We start from the raw sequence: 18,495 nt of genomic DNA, 5'->3' as shown, positions 1-18,495 counted from the left end.
TACATTACCATGTAAACTTCCACCGAAAATTGGTTTGAACGAGATCTAGTAAGTAGTTTTTTTTTATACGTCATAAATCGCCTAAATACGGAACCCTTCATGGGCGAGTCCGACTCGCACTTGGCCGCTTTTTTTTTTACAGCCGAACGACAAGCATCTACAAATAGTCTGCTCGCTTCTCGGGGTGGCAAAGCCGGAGCTAAGTCGGTGGCTGACGCATCGGCGCATTGCTTCTGCGCATGAGGTATGTCATACAGTCAGCAGCAATAGTTGCTAAGCGGGCGAGGTGTTCAAAATGATCTTGACGCGACTTTATTGTTAAGAGAATAAGAAAAAGCGCGTTAAGGTAATTTTGAACACGTCGACCGCTTAGCAACTTTTGCTGCTGACTGTACAATCCGTCTCTCTATAAGGGCTGTGCGTATTGGAGGTACTGCCATCTTGTGGCCTAAATCGGAAACATAAACTTGACTTTGACACTTCAATTTAAAGCAGGTTCCCTACAGTTCACGCTCGATAACTTGCGCGTTGGAGGTCCTGCCATCTTGTGGCGTAAATTAGAAACTTGAACTTGACATTTACATTTCGCGCCAATAAACACGGGGCTCTAGTGCTGTCTCCTACTAGTAATGTCATATCGATGAGTTGTAGATGACATAAGATGACTGTTGAAAGACTAGTACAGTAGGTAAAAGCTTCTATCAGAAGTGATTGAAGCTTTTATTTAGTTTCACCTGTCCCGTTGTCTCTCTGTCTGTAATGAAATCTTGCAAGTTAAATTTGATCCACTTCCCGGTTTCCGATTGAGCTGAAATTTTGCATGCATACGTATAAATCGGATGACAATGCAATATTATTATGACATAGAGCTGATCTGATGATGGAGACAGGAGGTGGCCATAGGAACTCTGTGATGAAACAACGCAACCTAATTATGTTAGGGGTTTTTAGAATTGTCTCGTTGAGTATTAGTTGTCTGTCGTAAGAAAAGTACAGTCAGCGTTAAAAGCTTGTGCTAAAGTTGAAATTTTTGCCAAAAACTTATATGACAAGTTTTTTTCAGGTGATAGTGTCCCGAATGGACACGAACCGTGCCGCATTCGCTCGCGACGCGCTCGCGAAGCGAATGTACGGGGAAATGTTCGCTTGGCTCGTCAAGTGTGTGAACCGCGCGCTCGAAACCGATCAGAATAAGAGCCACTTCATTGGTAAGTTAGGCAAAACATTGTCAAAATCATAGAGAAAAAAATACATAGAGTGCTCACTCCATACATCAGTTTTAGTACCAAAAAGACTATTAGCATCTAGCATCGAGTAGCGGAACTATCAGTACTGCTACTTGACAATAGATGTAGCACCGACCGGAAAGTCTTATGCTGTTGAGATAAGACTTTCCGGTCGGTGCTACATCTATTGTCAAGTAGCAGTACTGATAGTTCCGCTACTCGATGCTAGATGTAGACACTGAAATTAATAGTCTAACTGATGTATGGAGTGAGCACTCTTGTCTTACTATATTTCTCTATGGTCAAAATGCCCAAATAGACAAAACGTATATAAGTTAAGGAAAATTGTCAAAATGCCAAATTGGGCAAAACTTACGTTGTTGGAGACTATTGAGTAGTATGACGAGTGCTTATTTATACATACATACATATAATCACGTCGTTTTCTCGGAGGGTAGGCAGAGACCACGGATTTCCACTTGCTACGATCCTGACATATGCTTATTTATGTACATGTTTTTTAGGGTTCCGTACTCAAAGGGTAAAAACGGGACCCTATTACTAAGACTCCGCTGTCCGTCCGTCCGTCCGTCCGTCTATCACCAGGCTGTATCTCACGAACCGTGATAGCTAGACAGTTGAAATTTTCACAGATGATGTATTTCTGTTGCCGCTATAACAACAAATACTAAAAACAGAATAAAATAAAGATTTAAGTGGGGCTCCCATACAACAAACGTAATTTTTGACCGAAGTTAAGCAACGTCGGGCGGGGTCAGTACTTGGATGGGTGACCGTTTTTTTTGCTTGTTTTTTTTTTGCTTGTTTTGCTCTATTTTTTGTTGATGGTGCGGAACCCTCCGTGCGCGAGTCCGACTCGCACTTGGCCGGTTTTTTTTTAGTTCAGGGTCAGTAATTATTAATCAAGCCCTGAGGATTTATTGGCTCAAAAGGAATTCCTACCAACTATCTACGGTAACGTCGCCAATGGACGCTTGATACTCTGGAGTTATTCGGTGTCACAAGCACATTACCAATCCATAATACTTATATTATTATAAATGCGAAAGTGTGTCTATCTCTCTGTCTGTCTGTCTATTACCTCTTCACGCTTAAACTGCAGAACCGATTTAGTTGTAATTTGGTATGGAAATAGTTTGAATTCCGGGGAAGGACATAGGGTAGTTTTTATCCCAGAAATCACCATTTAAGGGGGTGAAAAGGGGGGTGGAAATTTGTACGGGAAATCGATAAAAAGCAGATTCGGTAAAAATAAGGTGCTCAAATTACTAACTCCACGCAGACGAAGTCGCGGGAAAAAGTTAGTCCTTAATAATTATACAAGGATCAACATATTCATATTCTTTTTTCAGGTGTATTGGACATCTACGGGTTCGAAACGTTCGAGATCAACTCGTTCGAGCAGTTCTGCATCAACTACGCCAACGAGAAACTGCAGCAACAGTTCAACTCGCACGTGTTCAAGTTAGAGCAGGACGAGTATATTAAAGTTAGTACCTACTTCTTCCTCGATTCCTCATGTCTGAGTGGACGCTCATGTTGTGCGTGCAGCGGGGCGGGGCGTGCGGCGTGCATGTTAAACAAATGCAAGCGTATAGGAGCGGCCTTAAGCTTTGGATTCCTCCGAAAACGGTGCCGTCATATGACGGCCGTCATATAGCGGCCGCAAAAGACGGCCGTCTTTACGGTGGCGACATGTGGAAAGTACCACGGCGTCATAACACACCGTCATCCACCAAGGTCGAAGCGGGAAATTTGAAAAATGTAGGCGCGAAGGGATAACGTCCCGTAGAAAATTTGAATTTCGCGCCTTTTTCTACTGACAAGATTTGCTTGACCATCTATAATTTATTTGGAGGATGAAATATCATCAGAAGAGGAAAATAATCGTAGTACGGAATCATTTATTCAAATCTCGTGTCATTTATTCAAAATGGCGTCACCGCTATCTAATAAAACGTTCACGAAACTATCGACACCGTCATGACGGCCGTCATCTTACGTTACGTTGACAGTCAACGTAACGTAACGCCGTCTAGGAAACCGCGCCATCTTGTTTACATAGACAACGTTCTAGTGACGTCAGTCAACGCTATATAGCGGCCGTAATATGACGGCACCGTTTTCGGAGGGTCGCGACCACATGAGGTTATTTCGTGCACCAAGGCTCTCCAGCCTGCACGATTTTCCGCCTTCCTGATAAATAAGAACAACTGGGTTAATCAACTTTCTTGTCACACGTTGCTATGGTTACGGTCTCCTGAGTCACTTAAAATTATAGGTTTTTCATATTTAATTGAATCAATCTTGCATTTTATGGTAGTTATAAGACCTTTCCATAATGAGACATGTACTGAGCATGTTAGTAGAACATGGTACAGCAGTTCTTCTAACAATCTATGCTACTATTGTCTCCTCGCTGATGGGACAGAATAACAACAAGAAATAGTTGATTGACTCAGATAATAGGCCCCTGTGTAGATCCCTGGCAGGCCTTATTATGCCTTAGAAAATAACACAGGAATTCTAAATAACACAGGAATAGGGAGTATTACTGCAATGTTTTCCCGCCAGAGCGCAGCACTAGCGACGTATGTGTACCATAGAGTAACTTATACATACTGTACCTTAAACGGTTTTTTGACAAGTTTCCGCAGACAATAAAATATCATTGATACATCAAGCCGGTTTGTTTACAAAGGGCCTACCGGGAAACGCGAAAATCGAAACTCAGCTATCTGCCTCTTTATCGCTCGAATATGCAAGAGTGATAAAGAGGTTAGATAACAAAATTTCGATCCTCGTTTGCGGTAGACCCTCAGATTGTGAGTAATTATGGTAGTGGCGCCCCCTACGCAGAGTTTCGCGTAATATGTTGTCCCTGTTGGTAAAGCTTTGGATTCCTCCGAAAACGGTGCCGTCATATTACGGCCGCTATATTGCGTTGACTGACGTCACTAGAACGTTGTCTATGTAAACAAGATGGCGCGGTTTCGTAGACGGCGTTACGTTACGTTGATTGTCAACGTAACGTAAGATGGCGGCCGTCATGACCTTGTCGATAGTTTCGTGAACGTTTTATTAGATAGCGGTGACGCCATTTTGAATAAATGACACGAGATTTGAATAAATGATTCCGTACTACTATTATTTTCCTCTTCTGATAATATTTCATCCTCCAAGTATATTATAGATGATCAAGCAAATCTTGTCAGTAGGAAAAGGCGCGAAATTCAAATTTTCTATGGGACGTTATCCCATCGCGCCTACATTTTTCAAATTTCCCGCTTTGACCTTGGTGGATGACGGTGTGTTATGACGCCGTGGTACTTTCCACATGTCGCCACCGTAAAGACGGCCGTCTTTTGCTGCCGCTATATGACGGCCGTCATATGACGGCACCGTTTTCGGAGGAATCCAAAGCTTTAATGGCATGAACGAATGGCATTCTTGACCTGCACAAAGAGTACCGCAAGTGACTAGAGTCTGTGCGGAAAGAGAAGAGTCGTGGAATGTATTGGGCCCCATACATTCCACCACTCTTCTCTTTCCGAACTGACTCTACATACAATGGGCATGATGGTTGATGACACATGTTGAATTTGATATTAAAATCTAGTAAAATAGATAGCAAATGTGCAATTTATCACAATATTGTGGGTATTAAAAAAATATGGAAATAATACAAAAATACAGCACCTGAAAGTTTAAAAATTTAAGTTTTTTTTTTAACTTTCAAAAACGAAAGAAGTAAGGATACCATTCGATTCCTCACATTTTATACAAAAAAATATTGTATGGCAACTATATACATAAACGCAATATTTCACCGACAAAAATCCAATTTTCTTGTTTGGTTCATACTTCAAGATGCGATCTCAGCGACCTCGACGTCACGTTCACATAGCGATTTGTTAGAGGCGTTTCGTGAGTGAAGTACGACTGTCGGAATTTGACTATCATTTCTGACTTTTGTATTGCTTTAATGCAATGGGTCCCATATAGACATTTGATCCTAAAAACAATCCTGATTGATTGATACTAGCGATGGGCGAGTCGAGTTATCTGATTCGAATAATTCGAATCAGCCTACAGATGAGTTCATTCGAATCAAGACTATTGGCAATTCGAATCAACTCGACCACTAGCTAACTCGGCGAATGAATCGCCAATTCGCCAACTCGCCGAGCCGAGTCAACGCTATCACACTGCTACTAAGGCCATTCAAAAATAAACCTTAATACCGTAGTCCGAAGGCTCTTTTTACAACAACTGCCGCTCGATTCGCCGTCTCAACTCGAGTTGGTACTATGACCATTCAAAAATAAACCTAATTCCATGACCCGAAGGTTCTTTTTTACAACAACTGTCGCTTGATTCGCCATCCCAAGTATCCCAACTCGAGTTCACTGCTAGTATGGCTATTCAAAAATAAACCTTAATTCCGTGCCCTGAAGGTTCTTTTTACAACAACTGCCGCGTAACTCGCCGTCTCAACTCGCTCCGCGCCTGTGCCTGTGACCTTGTCGCGAACCACGCGAATCGTCGAGTCGAGTCAACTCGATTTTGAATTCGAATCAGCGGCCGAATCAATTCGAATGATTCACATTTAAAAAAAGTGGACTCGTCACATCGCTAATTGATACCATAAATCAGCGGTCGGCAACCTTTTAGTAGCCAAGGGCCACAAATACAAATACAAAATAGTCAGGGAGGCTCGCGGACCGCAAGTGACAGGTTCACGGGCCACATGCGCCCCGCGGGCCGCAGGTTGCCGACCGCTGATCTAGCCTATTATTTTTGAATTTGAATTGAATTGAAATTTTTTATTTCACACATAATATCGTCCATATCATTGGTTAGTAACAAAAATCAAAACAAAACAAAGCAATTAAAACTAATGTTAGTATTGCTTACGGCTAAAATATTTTTACAGGAAGAAATATCATGGAAGATGATTGATTTCTACGACAACCAGCCATGCATCGACCTGATCGAGGACCGGCTCGGAGTCCTAGCGCTCCTGGACGAGCAGTGCCGCGTGCCGCAGGGCTCCGATCAGGGCTTCGTGGCCAAACTGCACGAGAGCTGCCACAAGTACCCACATTTTATGAAACCCCGGTTTGGGAACCAAGGTAAGCGAAGGGAAGGTCTCCGTTTCAGCTTGGGCATAGAGAAAAAAATACATAGAGTGCTCACTCCATACATCAGTTTTAGTACCAAAAAGACTATTAGCATCTAGCATCGAGTAGCGGAACTATCAGTACTGCTACTTGACAATAGATGTAGCACCGACCGGAAAGTCTTATCTCAACAGCATAAGACTTTCCGGTCGGTGCTAACTTTGTGTGTGAAAAGTGAAATAACTTTGTGCCCTTAACTTTTAAAAATTAATTTTAGAGAGAAATTGTTTTTGACATTTTTGATGTGAAGGTTCGATTTGAGTCATGCTTGATGCTTAAATAATCATTATTTTACCTTATTTCCTCGCATGTTTGGAGAAAAGCACTATACTCTGCAATAATGTACTATTGTTCCAGCTTTCATAATAAAACACTTCGCCGACAACGTCGAATACCAATGCGGGGGTTTCCTAGAGAAAAACCGAGACACAGTGTCAGAGGAGCAGTTAGAGTGCATAAAGTCGGCGACTAGCTGCCGGCTCATACACTCCATGTTCGATTCCGATCGGGTGTCAGAGGGGAGTGGGACTGCGACACTGCCGCCACCTTCGCGACGGAGAACCACGCCTGCCGTGCCACTTACTAGTCTTACGGTAAGTAAAGCCAAAGGGTATTAGATTATTTTATTTTATCATAAATATTATAGTATGCATTTTTACACACTAACACACACACACACACACACAGTGTAACTCTCTGTACAATTTGTACCTACCAATATATAGATTAAGAAACTAGTATAAGTAACGAAACTGGGTCCTGTAACACAGGGTTTCCTAGATCAGGACACAGGGACGTGATTTACTGTATGTCTAAATTTATACAATAAACTTTTTTCATTTTTCATTTTTCATTAGATTAGATTTATTAAATTGTACAACGGGAATTAATCGCGTATCTAAGTTTTAAGATTTACCTCCGACGTTTCGAGGACGGCGTTGTCCCCGTGGTCTCAGAGAAGACACTAGTGCGCGAAACGTTCAAGCGGATAAGCAAGACCGAGTGCGGGTAGTTCGAAAAACTCGCGCGGTTAGAAGATGCTGATGTCAACTTAAGCCAGTCTTCTCTGAGACCACGGGGACAACGCCGTCCTCGAAACGTCGGAGGTAAATCTTAAAACTTAGATACGCGATTAAGTCCCGTTGTACAATTTAATAATGTGTAAAAATCGTGAAAGTTTAAATCAGTGTTAGATTAGATTTATTTATTTCACAACATATGGTTACAGTTCAAATTACATTAATGTCAATTTAAAAGAATTTATATTGTGATCGTCAGAAATACATTTAAATAATAGCAAGATAATCCAAATAAATTCATAATATGAAAACAAAAAATCCCCTGAGGAGGATCGTCAAATTATTATTTGAAATAGAGGCGGATTGCCAAAGTACATTATGTAGCCACAGTAAATTCACTGCCATCTTTTGACGAAAGATTAAAACTGTTAGAACGTCATTTGACTTTGACCCTTATTCTTTCACTGATATGTGTTAATTTGTTAAATATTGAAATTAACGCCATCATCCAAAGGTGTGGTGCAATCTTTTCGAGTGATGGCGCCATAACCTTTGGCCTACACTCGGGTGTCCCTTATTGGGATTAGTTACCGCTAGGCCACCAGCGCTTCATAAATTAAACACTAAAAATCACATTTCAATTCCAGGTTTAACCGGTTAACCCCGGGTTAGTGGCGCTTAATGAATGAACGTAATTTTTCCAGCAACCGCCTCGCCGTGCGTCCGGTCAGAAGCAGACAGTGGGCGCGCAGTTCCGAGCGTCCCTGTCGGCTCTCATGGCGACCCTGTCCGCGACCACGCCGCACTACGTGCGCTGCATCAAGCCCAACGACACCAAGCAGCCCTTCCAGTTCCATCCCGCGAGGGCGGTCAACCAACTCAGGTGGGACGAAACGTGTCTTGCTATTTGTTCAGCAACCGCCTCGCCGAGCGTCCGGACAGAAGCAGACAGTGGGCGCGCAGTTCCGAGCGTCCCTGTCGGCTCTCATGGCGACCCTGTCCGCGACCACGCCGCACTACGTGCGCTGCATCAAGCCCAACGACACCAAGCAGCCCTTCCAGTTCCATCCCGCGAGGGCGGTCAACCAACTCAGGTGGGACGAAACGTGTCTTGTGACACTGATGACCGACCAATCGTTGACATTGAAAAGTACCAGTCATTGGTAGACCCCGGATTCTTGTCGCGATCACGTGACAAAAGGGTGATTTGGGGAGTAAATGGAATGGTAGAACAAGATAATGCTTAAATTATAAGATAACATAAAAAAGTACGTCATATTTTTTTGGTATACAATTATTTCGTCCCACAGTTCCATTCAGGAAATGGTATATATAATATGTGTATATATTAGAATTAACTATTATCAATGATAATAGTTATCTTATAATTTAAGTATTATCTTGTTCTACCATTCCATTTACTCCCCAAATCACCCTTTTGTCACGTGATCGCGACAAGAATCCGGGGTCTAGTCATTGGCAACAGTTTTTGGATTAAAGTTACTATTACTGTCCTAAAGGTGCCAACAATCGTAGGGTGTGAACAATAATGTAATTAGAAAAATAAAAAGTAATTCATTGTCGCAAAGAAAACTTACAGCAACGAATCAAACAAAGAAAATAAACAACGGGTTGCACTCTGGGAGGGCCGCTAGAAGTGAAAACTCAATGATTAGTGCAAAATGTCTGCAGCACTATGTATAATTGAGGTTAACGCCATCTAGCGTTATTTCGTCGCATTACTTGAAACCCCTAAGCACATCACTGTTAGTACTCGAGTTATATTAATACCAGTTAGAGCGTAACTCACTAGATGGCATTTAAATCAATAAAGAAAGACTCAATGACATTACAATGCATTGTAACAGTTTTTAGATCAGGTCACGTGTCCGTCTTACGAGTTTAACATTTTTTCCCCACCTCAAAAAGTGCACAGCGCCGCTAAAGAAGTTTTCACTTCAAAAATTGGGTCGCAAACGCAGGATGAGGCTAGTAATATTCTAACGGCTCGGTCACGACGTTGCCCGACGGGTCAACTAAATTGTAATGTAATTTATATATGTATTACTTTCAGAGCGTGCGGTGTGTTGGAGACAATAAGGATTTCTGCAGCCGGCTTCCCGTCCAGGTGGTTGTATCAGGACTTCTTCAACAGGTAAGTTTTATTTTATTTTGTTGATTCATAAAATTTACACAGCATTACAGCGGACTAATACACTGTGAAATTTATAATAGACAGTATTTATACAAACAAGGTACATGATACAGTCTAAAAAAGGACACACAGACCAAATGCGAGAAAGAAAAACTAAATACAAGACAGAAGATTCACGCTTATCCATCGCCTCACAGAACTTCATACCTTTGACAGTTGCCAACCCCATTGCTTAGCTCAAAAATTTAAGACACTAAAGTCTAATTATACTATTTTCAAAATGTTTGTCAGATATCGCCTCCTCTGCGCCCACAAAGAGCTGGACCGCGGGGACATCAAGGGCACGTGCCGGCGGATCCTGTCCGCGCACCTCAAGGACCCCGACAAGTACCAGTTTGGGGCCACCAAGATATTCTTCAGGGCTGGCCAGGTGAGACCAAAGAGCTGGACCGCGGAGACATCAAGGGCACGTGCCGGCGGATCCTGGCCGCGCACCTCAAGGACCCGGACAAGTACCAGTTCGGGGCCACCAAGATATTCTTCAGGGCTGGCCAGGTGAGACCAAAGAGCTGGACCGCGGAGACATCAAGGGCACGTGCGGGCGGATCCTGGCCGCGCACCTCAAGGACCCTGACAAGTACCAGTTTGGGGCCACCAAGATATTCTTCAGGGCTGGCCAGGTGAGACCAAAGAGCTGGACCGCGGAGACCTCAAGGGCACGTGCCGGCAGATCCTGGCCGCGCACCAGTTTTGGGCCACCAAGATATTCTTCAGGGCTGGTCAGGTGAGACCAAAGAGCTGGACCGCGGAGACCTCAAGGGCACGTGCCGGCAGATCCTGGCCGCGCACCTGTTTGGGGCCACCAAGATATTCTTCAGGGCTGGCCAGGTGAGACCAAAGAGCTGGACCGCGGAGACATCAGTTCATCATCTTCCTCGCGTTGTCCCGGCATTTTTCGACGGCTCATGGAAGCCTGGGGTCTGCTTGGCAACTAATCCCAGTAATTGGCGTGGGCACTAGTTTTTACGAAAGCGACTGCCATCTGACCTTCCAACCCAGAGGGTAAACTAGGCCCGTATTGGGATTAGTCCGGTTTCCTCACGATGTTTTCCTTCACCGAAAAGCGACTGGTAAATATCAAATGATATTTCGTACATAAGTTCCGAAATACTCATTGGTACGAGCCGGGGTTCGAACCCGCGACCTCCGCTCTTACCGCTAGGCCACCAGCGCTAACTCATCACACTCAGTGCTTACTGAGACATCAGTTGTATTTACTAATATTGTAGACTTACAGTTTCCTTAATTGAACTATGTAAATCTAAACATTAAAATATGAAAGTATATACGAATTATGAATTACAGTGAAACTTGGTTAAGTGGGACCTGGATAAGTGGGAAACCTCCATAGCTGGGACTCATGGTGCGGTCCCGACACTTTGCCATTGAATTACCTCTGTTAGGGCCATTTGCACCAATCAGTAACCTGGGGTTAACCGGTTAAACAAGAGAGTTACCATGGTTACCAGTACAATTTGACACTGGGTTTACGGTTTAACCGCTTAACCCGAGGTTAGCGAGATGGTGCAAGTGGGCCTTAGTGAGACAAAACAAATCTCTACGAAATCGAATTGTAACTGTTGTGAGACATACTAACATAAAATAATTTTACGTACGCGATACACGGCCGTCGTGAACGCTGCTCGCACTGTTAGTGCTTGAGAAAGGAGACCTAGGCTCTCCGAAACATGTCGCGCGAGTTACTTAAAACAAGTGAGTCTAAACCATAAAATTATTCAAATCTCTACGAGTATAACTGGGATTAGTGTTTTCGATTTTATAGTAAATTTTCTACACTACATAGTAATTTACTATTATTTTTTCCAGGTGGCATATCTAGAGAAAATCCGCGCCGACATACAGCGCCTATACTGCGTGCGCGTACAGAGTTGCGTGCGTCGTTTCGTGGCCCGACGCAAGTACTTGCGCCGCATGCGCGCCTTGCGTGGCTTGCAAGCTCACTGCCGAGGCTTCCTCGCCAGACGGTATGAGGTTTCATTATTATGGCTGTTTTTACTTTTTTGTTAGGAATAATAGTGTGTCTAAAGAATAGGTATATTTAGAGAAGACGGACATACAACGCAAATACTGCGTACGCGTGCAAAGTTGCGTGCGTCGTTTCGTGGCCCGACGCAAGTACTTGCGCCGCATGCGCGCCTTGCGTGGCTTGCAAGCTCACTGCCGAGGCTTCCTCGCCAGACGGTATGAGGTTTCATTATTTTGGCTGTTTTTTTAGGAATAATAGGTATATCTAGAGAAAATCGTCATAAAACGCAAATACTGCGCGCGTACAGAGTTGCGTGCGTCGTTTCGTGGCCCGACGCAAGTACTTGCGCCGCATGCGCGCCTTGCGTGGCTTGCAAGCTCACTGCCGAGGCTTCCTCGCCAGACGGTATGAGGTTTCATTATTTTGGCTGTTTTTTTAGGAATAATAGGTATATCTAGAGAAAATCGTCATAAAACGCAAATACTGCGCGCGTACAGAGTTGCGTGCGTCGTTTCGTGGCCCAACGCAAGTACTTGCGCCGCATGCGCGCCTTGCGTGGCTTGCAAACTCACTGCCGAGGCTTCCTCGCCAGACGGTATGACGTTTCATTATTTTGGCTGTTTTTTTAGGAATAATAGGTATGTCTAGAGAAAATCGTCATAAAACGCAAATATTGCGCGCGTACAGAGTTGCGTGCGTCGTTTCGTGGCCCGACGCAAGTACTTGCGCCGCATGCGCGCCTTGCGTGGCTTGCAAGCTCACTGCCGAGGCTTTCTCGCCAGACGTTATGAGGTTTCATTATTATGGCTGTTTTTTTTTAGGAATAATAGTGTGTCTAAAGAATAGGTATATTTAGAGAAGACGGACATACAACGCAAATACTGCGTACGCGTGCAAAGTTGCGTGCGTCGTTTCGTGGCCCGACGCAAGTACTTGCGGCGCATGCGCGCCTTGCGTGGCTTGCAAGCTCACTGCCGAGGCTTCCTCGCCAGACGGTATGGCGTATCATTATTTTGGCTGTTTTTTTAGGAATAATAGGTATATCTAGGGAAATCGTCATAAAACGCAAATATTGCGCGCGTACAGAGTTGCGTGCGTCGTTTCGTTGCCCGACGCAAGTACTTGCGCCGCATGCGCGCCTTGCGTGGCTTGCAAGCTCACTGTGACAGACGGACGGACAGACAGACAGACACACGAGTGATCCTATAAGGGTTCCGTTTTTTCCTTTTGAAGTACGGAACCCTAAAAATGAACGATTTTTTTTTTAATTACATAGTGATTTTGATAATTTTTATTTTTTTAGCAAAGCGCAAGAAGTCCGCCGCACCCGAGCCGCGATCAAGATCCAGCGATACTTGCGCGGCTGGTTAGTTCGCCGCCAGTACCGCAAGCTGCGCCGCTTGGCTATAGGGCTCCAAGCTCACGCGCGGGGCTACCTCGCCCGCAGGCTGTATAGGGATGCGCGCAGGGTCAAAGCGGTAAGTAGACTGCTGATGGTACTACATAGTACTAGGGACTCTAATGCTTGCTATAGGGCTCCAAGAAGCTGCGATGCCTCGCCATAGGGCTCCAAGCTCACGCGCGGGGCTACCTCGCCCGCAGGGTTTACTAATGAATGGGCCAAAAACGTTTCCCAAAGTATCACATCCCAAACTATGTTTCCCAAATTATCATTTCCCAAAAAAATGTTTGGCAAAACAACTTATCGCAATTTTTCAGTTAGCAATAGTCTTTTTTGGCAAGTTATTGTTTAGCAAATAATTACTTGGTCAAGTTTCATTTTACCAAGTATTATTTAGTCAAATGTATCATTAAGCATAACTTACATGTCCCAAAATATTACATGGCATACCATTTACATACCAATAGAGGGCCTGCAGTATTTTTATTTTTGCTTTCATTTGAAATACTTTATCATTTTGGTTATGTTTTACGCAAACGGATGTAATTTGTTGAACCATGAACAATAATATTTCTGCAATAATATTTTCTAGAATTATATAAGGACCTAAAATAAAAATTAAGTAATTAAGATTCGGTAATCAATGGGATTGGCCGGTCAAAGTATTTAGCAGATGGCGCCAGCATAGATTGCTCTGTCAATCCCTAGAATTGTGTCAAATTCTTGTTTTTTACACGACTGCCCCAAAAAAAGAGTGTATTGTTTTCAGGGTTCATGTTTGTATGTGGGTATGTAAGTTTCTTTGTTACACCATAACAGCTAAGTGCCTGAACCGATTTAGGTGTTTGAGATATCATTGGAATCCTTATGTCATCCCGAGTAACATAGGCTATGTGACGTCATCACAAAACCAATATGGCGGATTATGCACTGCAAATTGTGCAACCGAAACAAAAATAAACCTTATAAACCTATCGAGTTGGGTATTAAAATAAAGGATTTTGAAAGACGATTCTAAAACTGTACACAAAATATGGTTTAAACTATTCATTTGGTAGGACAAGCTTTTACAAAATATAAGTATAACGCAAAGATAAATGAATTGTCTAAATCTATTGAATGGGATATTAAAAGAAAGGATTTTTTAAGGCGATCATACGAATATATATAAGTTATATGTTTAATTGTATCGTTGTAGAGAAAATACGAAATGTTCTACATCGCGCTAATGACATTTCTCTTTGCAGCTATACAGACAACGTCATACGTGGCGCTTACGTTATTTTCAATTGCGAAAGTGTCAAATACGAAAGGAACGGTTTGAACGATTTTGAAAGAAAGTTTGTATGAAACATCCTTTTTTGTTACCAGATTTCCTTACACATTTGGTAACAAAAAAGGAATGTTTCATATAAACATTCTTGGACATTTTGGAAAATATGGTGGAAATTGTTCAGCTTCATGTACTTTACCAGCATACCAATTTTTATAGAAATTTAAGATATGATCGAAATTTACAAATTATTTGAGAAATGCTCAGGTACTCTGAATAAACATATTGTGCTGTTTATTATAAGATTTAACTTGAGACTTTGAATAGAATGTAACAGTTTTCTATGGAAAATGGCTCTTTCGAAAAAAACAAGTAGGGCACGTAAAGCTATCGATAAGCGTATGAATGAATCGCCGCGTTCATGCAAAAATAGGCTACACAGCGTGAAAGAAAACATGTCTAAACATTATTCTCAACTGTCTAACGAACAAAAGCAGAGTATTTCCAAAAAATCTGCCCAAAATAGGTATTCCCTAGTAAGGCGTGGAATAGACAACCAAACAGAAGCAAGATTAGCTACAAATCGCTCACAAATGTCACAAAGACGACAAGAGGAATCCTTGTCTGCGCGTTCTAAGAGGCTGACTCAGAAGAGCCTACACGCTTCATTAATGCGTGAGCATGAGTCTCCCAAATCTCGTGATAAGCGTTTGGCACAGAAGCGAGAGTATGCTTCAATGATGAGGGAGATAGAGTCTCATGCTGCACACGAGGCAAGACTTACTCAGATGCGTGAACACGCATCACTTGTCCGGGACCTAGAGTCTCCCACAGCACGTGACACGAGGTTGACGCAAAGCCGCGAGTACTCGGCGTCAGGACGTTCACAAGAGATACCTTCTTCTCATGAAGAAAGTCTCTCAGGTATGCGACACTATTACCATGACTGTAGAAGGCAGGTCTTTGATGATGATTTTAATTTTTCCCGACAAATTTTGCAAATCCCGGAGCACACGTGCTACTGTTGTGAAACAATATTTTACGAGATGCAAAGACTGGGAGCTTAAGACAGATGGGCTCTTCCTGCAACTTCCCCGAGTATTTTAAAAACGAAAGCCGAAGGCCGAACTCCGCATAGGGTCGACGCTCCGAAGCGTAAGGCAGGTGTGTGCTTCCTGTAAATTCCCCTAGTTTCTTAATTGCGAAGGCCGAAGGCCGAGCACGCGTAGGGCCGAAGGCCGAGCACGCGTAGGGCCGAAGGCCCGGAGCGTAAGAAACGCTCACGCTTTTTGCAGTTTCCCCGTTTCTTAATTGTAAATACCGAAGGCCGAGCTTCGCGTAGGGCCGAAGGCCCGGAGCGTAAGAGAGGTGCATGCTTTCTGCAGCTTCCCCAAGTATCTTAATTGCGAAGGCCGAAGGTTCGCGTAGGGCCGAAGGCCCGGAGCCTAAGAAAGGTGCACGTTTTTTGCAGCTTCCCCAAGAATCTTAATTGCGAAGGCCGAATGCCGACCTTCGCGTAGGGCCGAAGGCCCAGAGCGTAAGAAAGGTGCACGCTTTCTGTAGCTTCCCCAAGAATCTTAATCGCGAAGGCCGAAGGCCGAGCTTCGCGTAGGGCCGAAGGCCCGGAGCGAAAGAAAGGTGCACGCTTTCTGCAGCTCGAAGTATCTTAATTGCGAAGGCCGAAGGCCGAGCTTCGCGTAGAACCGAAGGCCCGGAGCGTAAGAAAGGTGCACGCTTTCTGCAGCTTTTCCAAGTTTCTTAATTGCGAAGGCCGAAGGCCGACCTTCGCGTAGGGCCAAAGGCCCAGAGCATAAGAAAGGTGCACGCTTTCTGTAGCTTCCCCAAGATTCTTAATTGCAAAGGCCGAAGGCCGAGCTTCACGTAGGGCCGAAGGCCGGGAACGTAAGAAAGGTGCATGCTTTCTGCAGCTTCCCTAAGTATCTTAATTGCGAAGGCCGAAAGCCAACTAATGGGAAATAATTATGTAGTTGCAGAGATATTAAGCCATAGCACTTTTCAATACGTCTGGTTTTTGGGTCCGACCTATTTAGGTTTTTAAGCACGTTTTATGCTAACATAATATCAAATATCAACATGATGAAAGCTCCTTGAAGCAACTTAAGTATAAAAATGTGGTTGGTTTGTATGGTCACTAAAATGTATAAAATAAAATAAATTAATTAAAAATTAAAAAACACGACTGCAGTTTAAAAGCGAACTGAAAAGCTAAAAATAATTTTTAGTTATGTTAGGTACTCAACTTAATGAATGTAAAATATAATATATAAGTGTTCTGTCAGGGTCGTAAACAGCAAACGGAAAAGTTTAGGCTCATTTAGGATCGTGACTGTACCTGCATATTTTATTTCGATTGCAGTCGGGGACCTTGATATATTGAATTTTTCCCATTCACAGGTCCCCGACTGCATCGAAATAAAATATACAGGTACAGTCACGATCCTAAATGAGCCTAAACTTTTCCGTTTGCTGTTTACGACCCTGACAGAACACTTATATATTATATTTTACATTCATTAAGTTGAGTACCTAACATAACTAAAAATTATTTTTAGCTTTTCAGTTCGCTTTTAAACTGCAGTCGTGTTTTTTAATTTTTAATTAATTTATTTTTTATATAGAATTTTATGCCCTAGATGCCAGCCCTTTAAGCCAAATCTCACAGAACTCAACTAGAGAAGGGGCAAGCCCCGGCAAGCTATGATGGTGCCATCTATGCAAACCATTGACAGTTGCCAATCCTATTCAGTGTAGTGTAACTGGTAAAGCGGTATCCAGACGGGATGATCAAATCGATCGATTTGATCAGAAGTGAAATTGACTTGATTTTGACATTTTGATGATTAAAAATTTAAAAAACATAGTAATTTTTTTGGTACTGCATTGTACCTAACTTAATTTATGAAGATTACCCCCAATCTGCATTACACAGAACTGTGATTTTTTTGTATTATTTCCAGTCAGAATCACGAGCTCTTTCGACCCTAATACGAGAAAAAAAGTGTCCCCAAAATTTCATACAAATGCACCAAAAACTTGTGGACATTTTTTCTCAGTTAGAATGGAGAAAGCTACTGATTCTGAGTAGAAATATTATATCAATTCAAAATTCTAACAGAATGAAATTAGGTTCAAATTTAAATAGAGATGCCTATTTGCCAAATTTGCGAAGTGACAATTTGAGCAAACATCTTTTTGGAATATAATATTAGCCAATAAAAAACGTTTGCTAAATAAGTTTTTGTCCTAATAACATTTGACAAAGTAAAATCATGCCAAATGATAATTTGACCAAATAAGTTATATGCGAAGTGTAACTTTGCTAAAGGTTCCTTTGGGAAATGAAACTATTGCGATAAGTTTGTTGGGAAGTGAAATTTGGCGAAATGGGTACTACCCAGTACTAGGGACTCCAATGATTGCTATAATGCATATATTATATATTACTTGTATAGATAAATACTTATATACATATAAAACATCCATGACTCGGAAACATATACCTGTGTTTATTAGTTTCATCACACAAATAAATTCCCTTACCGGGATTCGAACCCAGGGCCGTCGACTTCACAGGCAGGGTCACTACCCACTAGGCCAGACCGGTCGTCAAACAAACATAAGGAAACAACAAAAAAATGGCATCAAACTTCTTTGCACACTAATTTCAAAGATTAAATTATTATAAAGGTCGTTTTTGCAATACTTTCATTTTAGGGTAATTTCTTTGTGTGTTTAACTTATTCTTGTAATGTTTATTTCAGGCTCTGACGATCCAACGCTACGCCCGAGGCTACCTCGCGAGGAAGCGAGTCAAGGCGATGCGACGCGGTATTATTATAGCGCAGGCTGCTGTGAGTACTTTTATTTGTACTTTTATAAGTCTAACTAAGGCACAGAATAAATAACAGTACTAGGTACAGAAGATTCACTCTAACAAAACGCGTCTGTTACGATTACAACAGATATGACCGCTAGGTGACGCAAGCGCCACGCGCGGCCTATGGCTAGCCACCAAAATTGGTGTGGGCCGCATGTACTTGTAGGTACTTGTTGCGACGCGACGAAATCGCGGAGTGAGCCACGCCTGACTAAGGGCACAATATCAGAGCCTTTTTGTCCCCCTAAGTTCTGTGGACACATTTTTAACG

General features: G+C 42.7%; 1 protein-coding gene across 1 annotated transcript in view; it reads left to right on the top strand.

The window, feature by feature from the left end:
- The window catches only part of LOC134659169 (unconventional myosin-Va), a 97,515-nt gene that overhangs the window by 15,481 nt on the left and 63,539 nt on the right, over positions 1-18,495 (top strand). The window contains exons 11-21 of the mRNA XM_063514801.1: positions 143-244; positions 1,064-1,208; positions 2,600-2,736; positions 6,184-6,382; positions 6,788-7,023; positions 8,154-8,332; positions 9,524-9,604; positions 9,896-10,034; positions 11,492-11,649; positions 12,955-13,129; positions 18,109-18,198. Of these exons, the coding sequence (XP_063370871.1) occupies positions 143-244; positions 1,064-1,208; positions 2,600-2,736; positions 6,184-6,382; positions 6,788-7,023; positions 8,154-8,332; positions 9,524-9,604; positions 9,896-10,034; positions 11,492-11,649; positions 12,955-13,129; positions 18,109-18,198 (1,641 nt within the window). The remainder of the gene's footprint in view (positions 1-142; positions 245-1,063; positions 1,209-2,599; positions 2,737-6,183; positions 6,383-6,787; positions 7,024-8,153; positions 8,333-9,523; positions 9,605-9,895; positions 10,035-11,491; positions 11,650-12,954; positions 13,130-18,108; positions 18,199-18,495) is intronic.

This window comes from Cydia amplana, chromosome 24, assembly GCF_948474715.1.
Source record: "Cydia amplana chromosome 24, ilCydAmpl1.1, whole genome shotgun sequence".
Taxonomy (NCBI): Eukaryota; Metazoa; Arthropoda; class Insecta; order Lepidoptera; family Tortricidae; genus Cydia; species Cydia amplana.
This window is presented reverse-complemented; position numbering and strand designations above follow the sequence as displayed.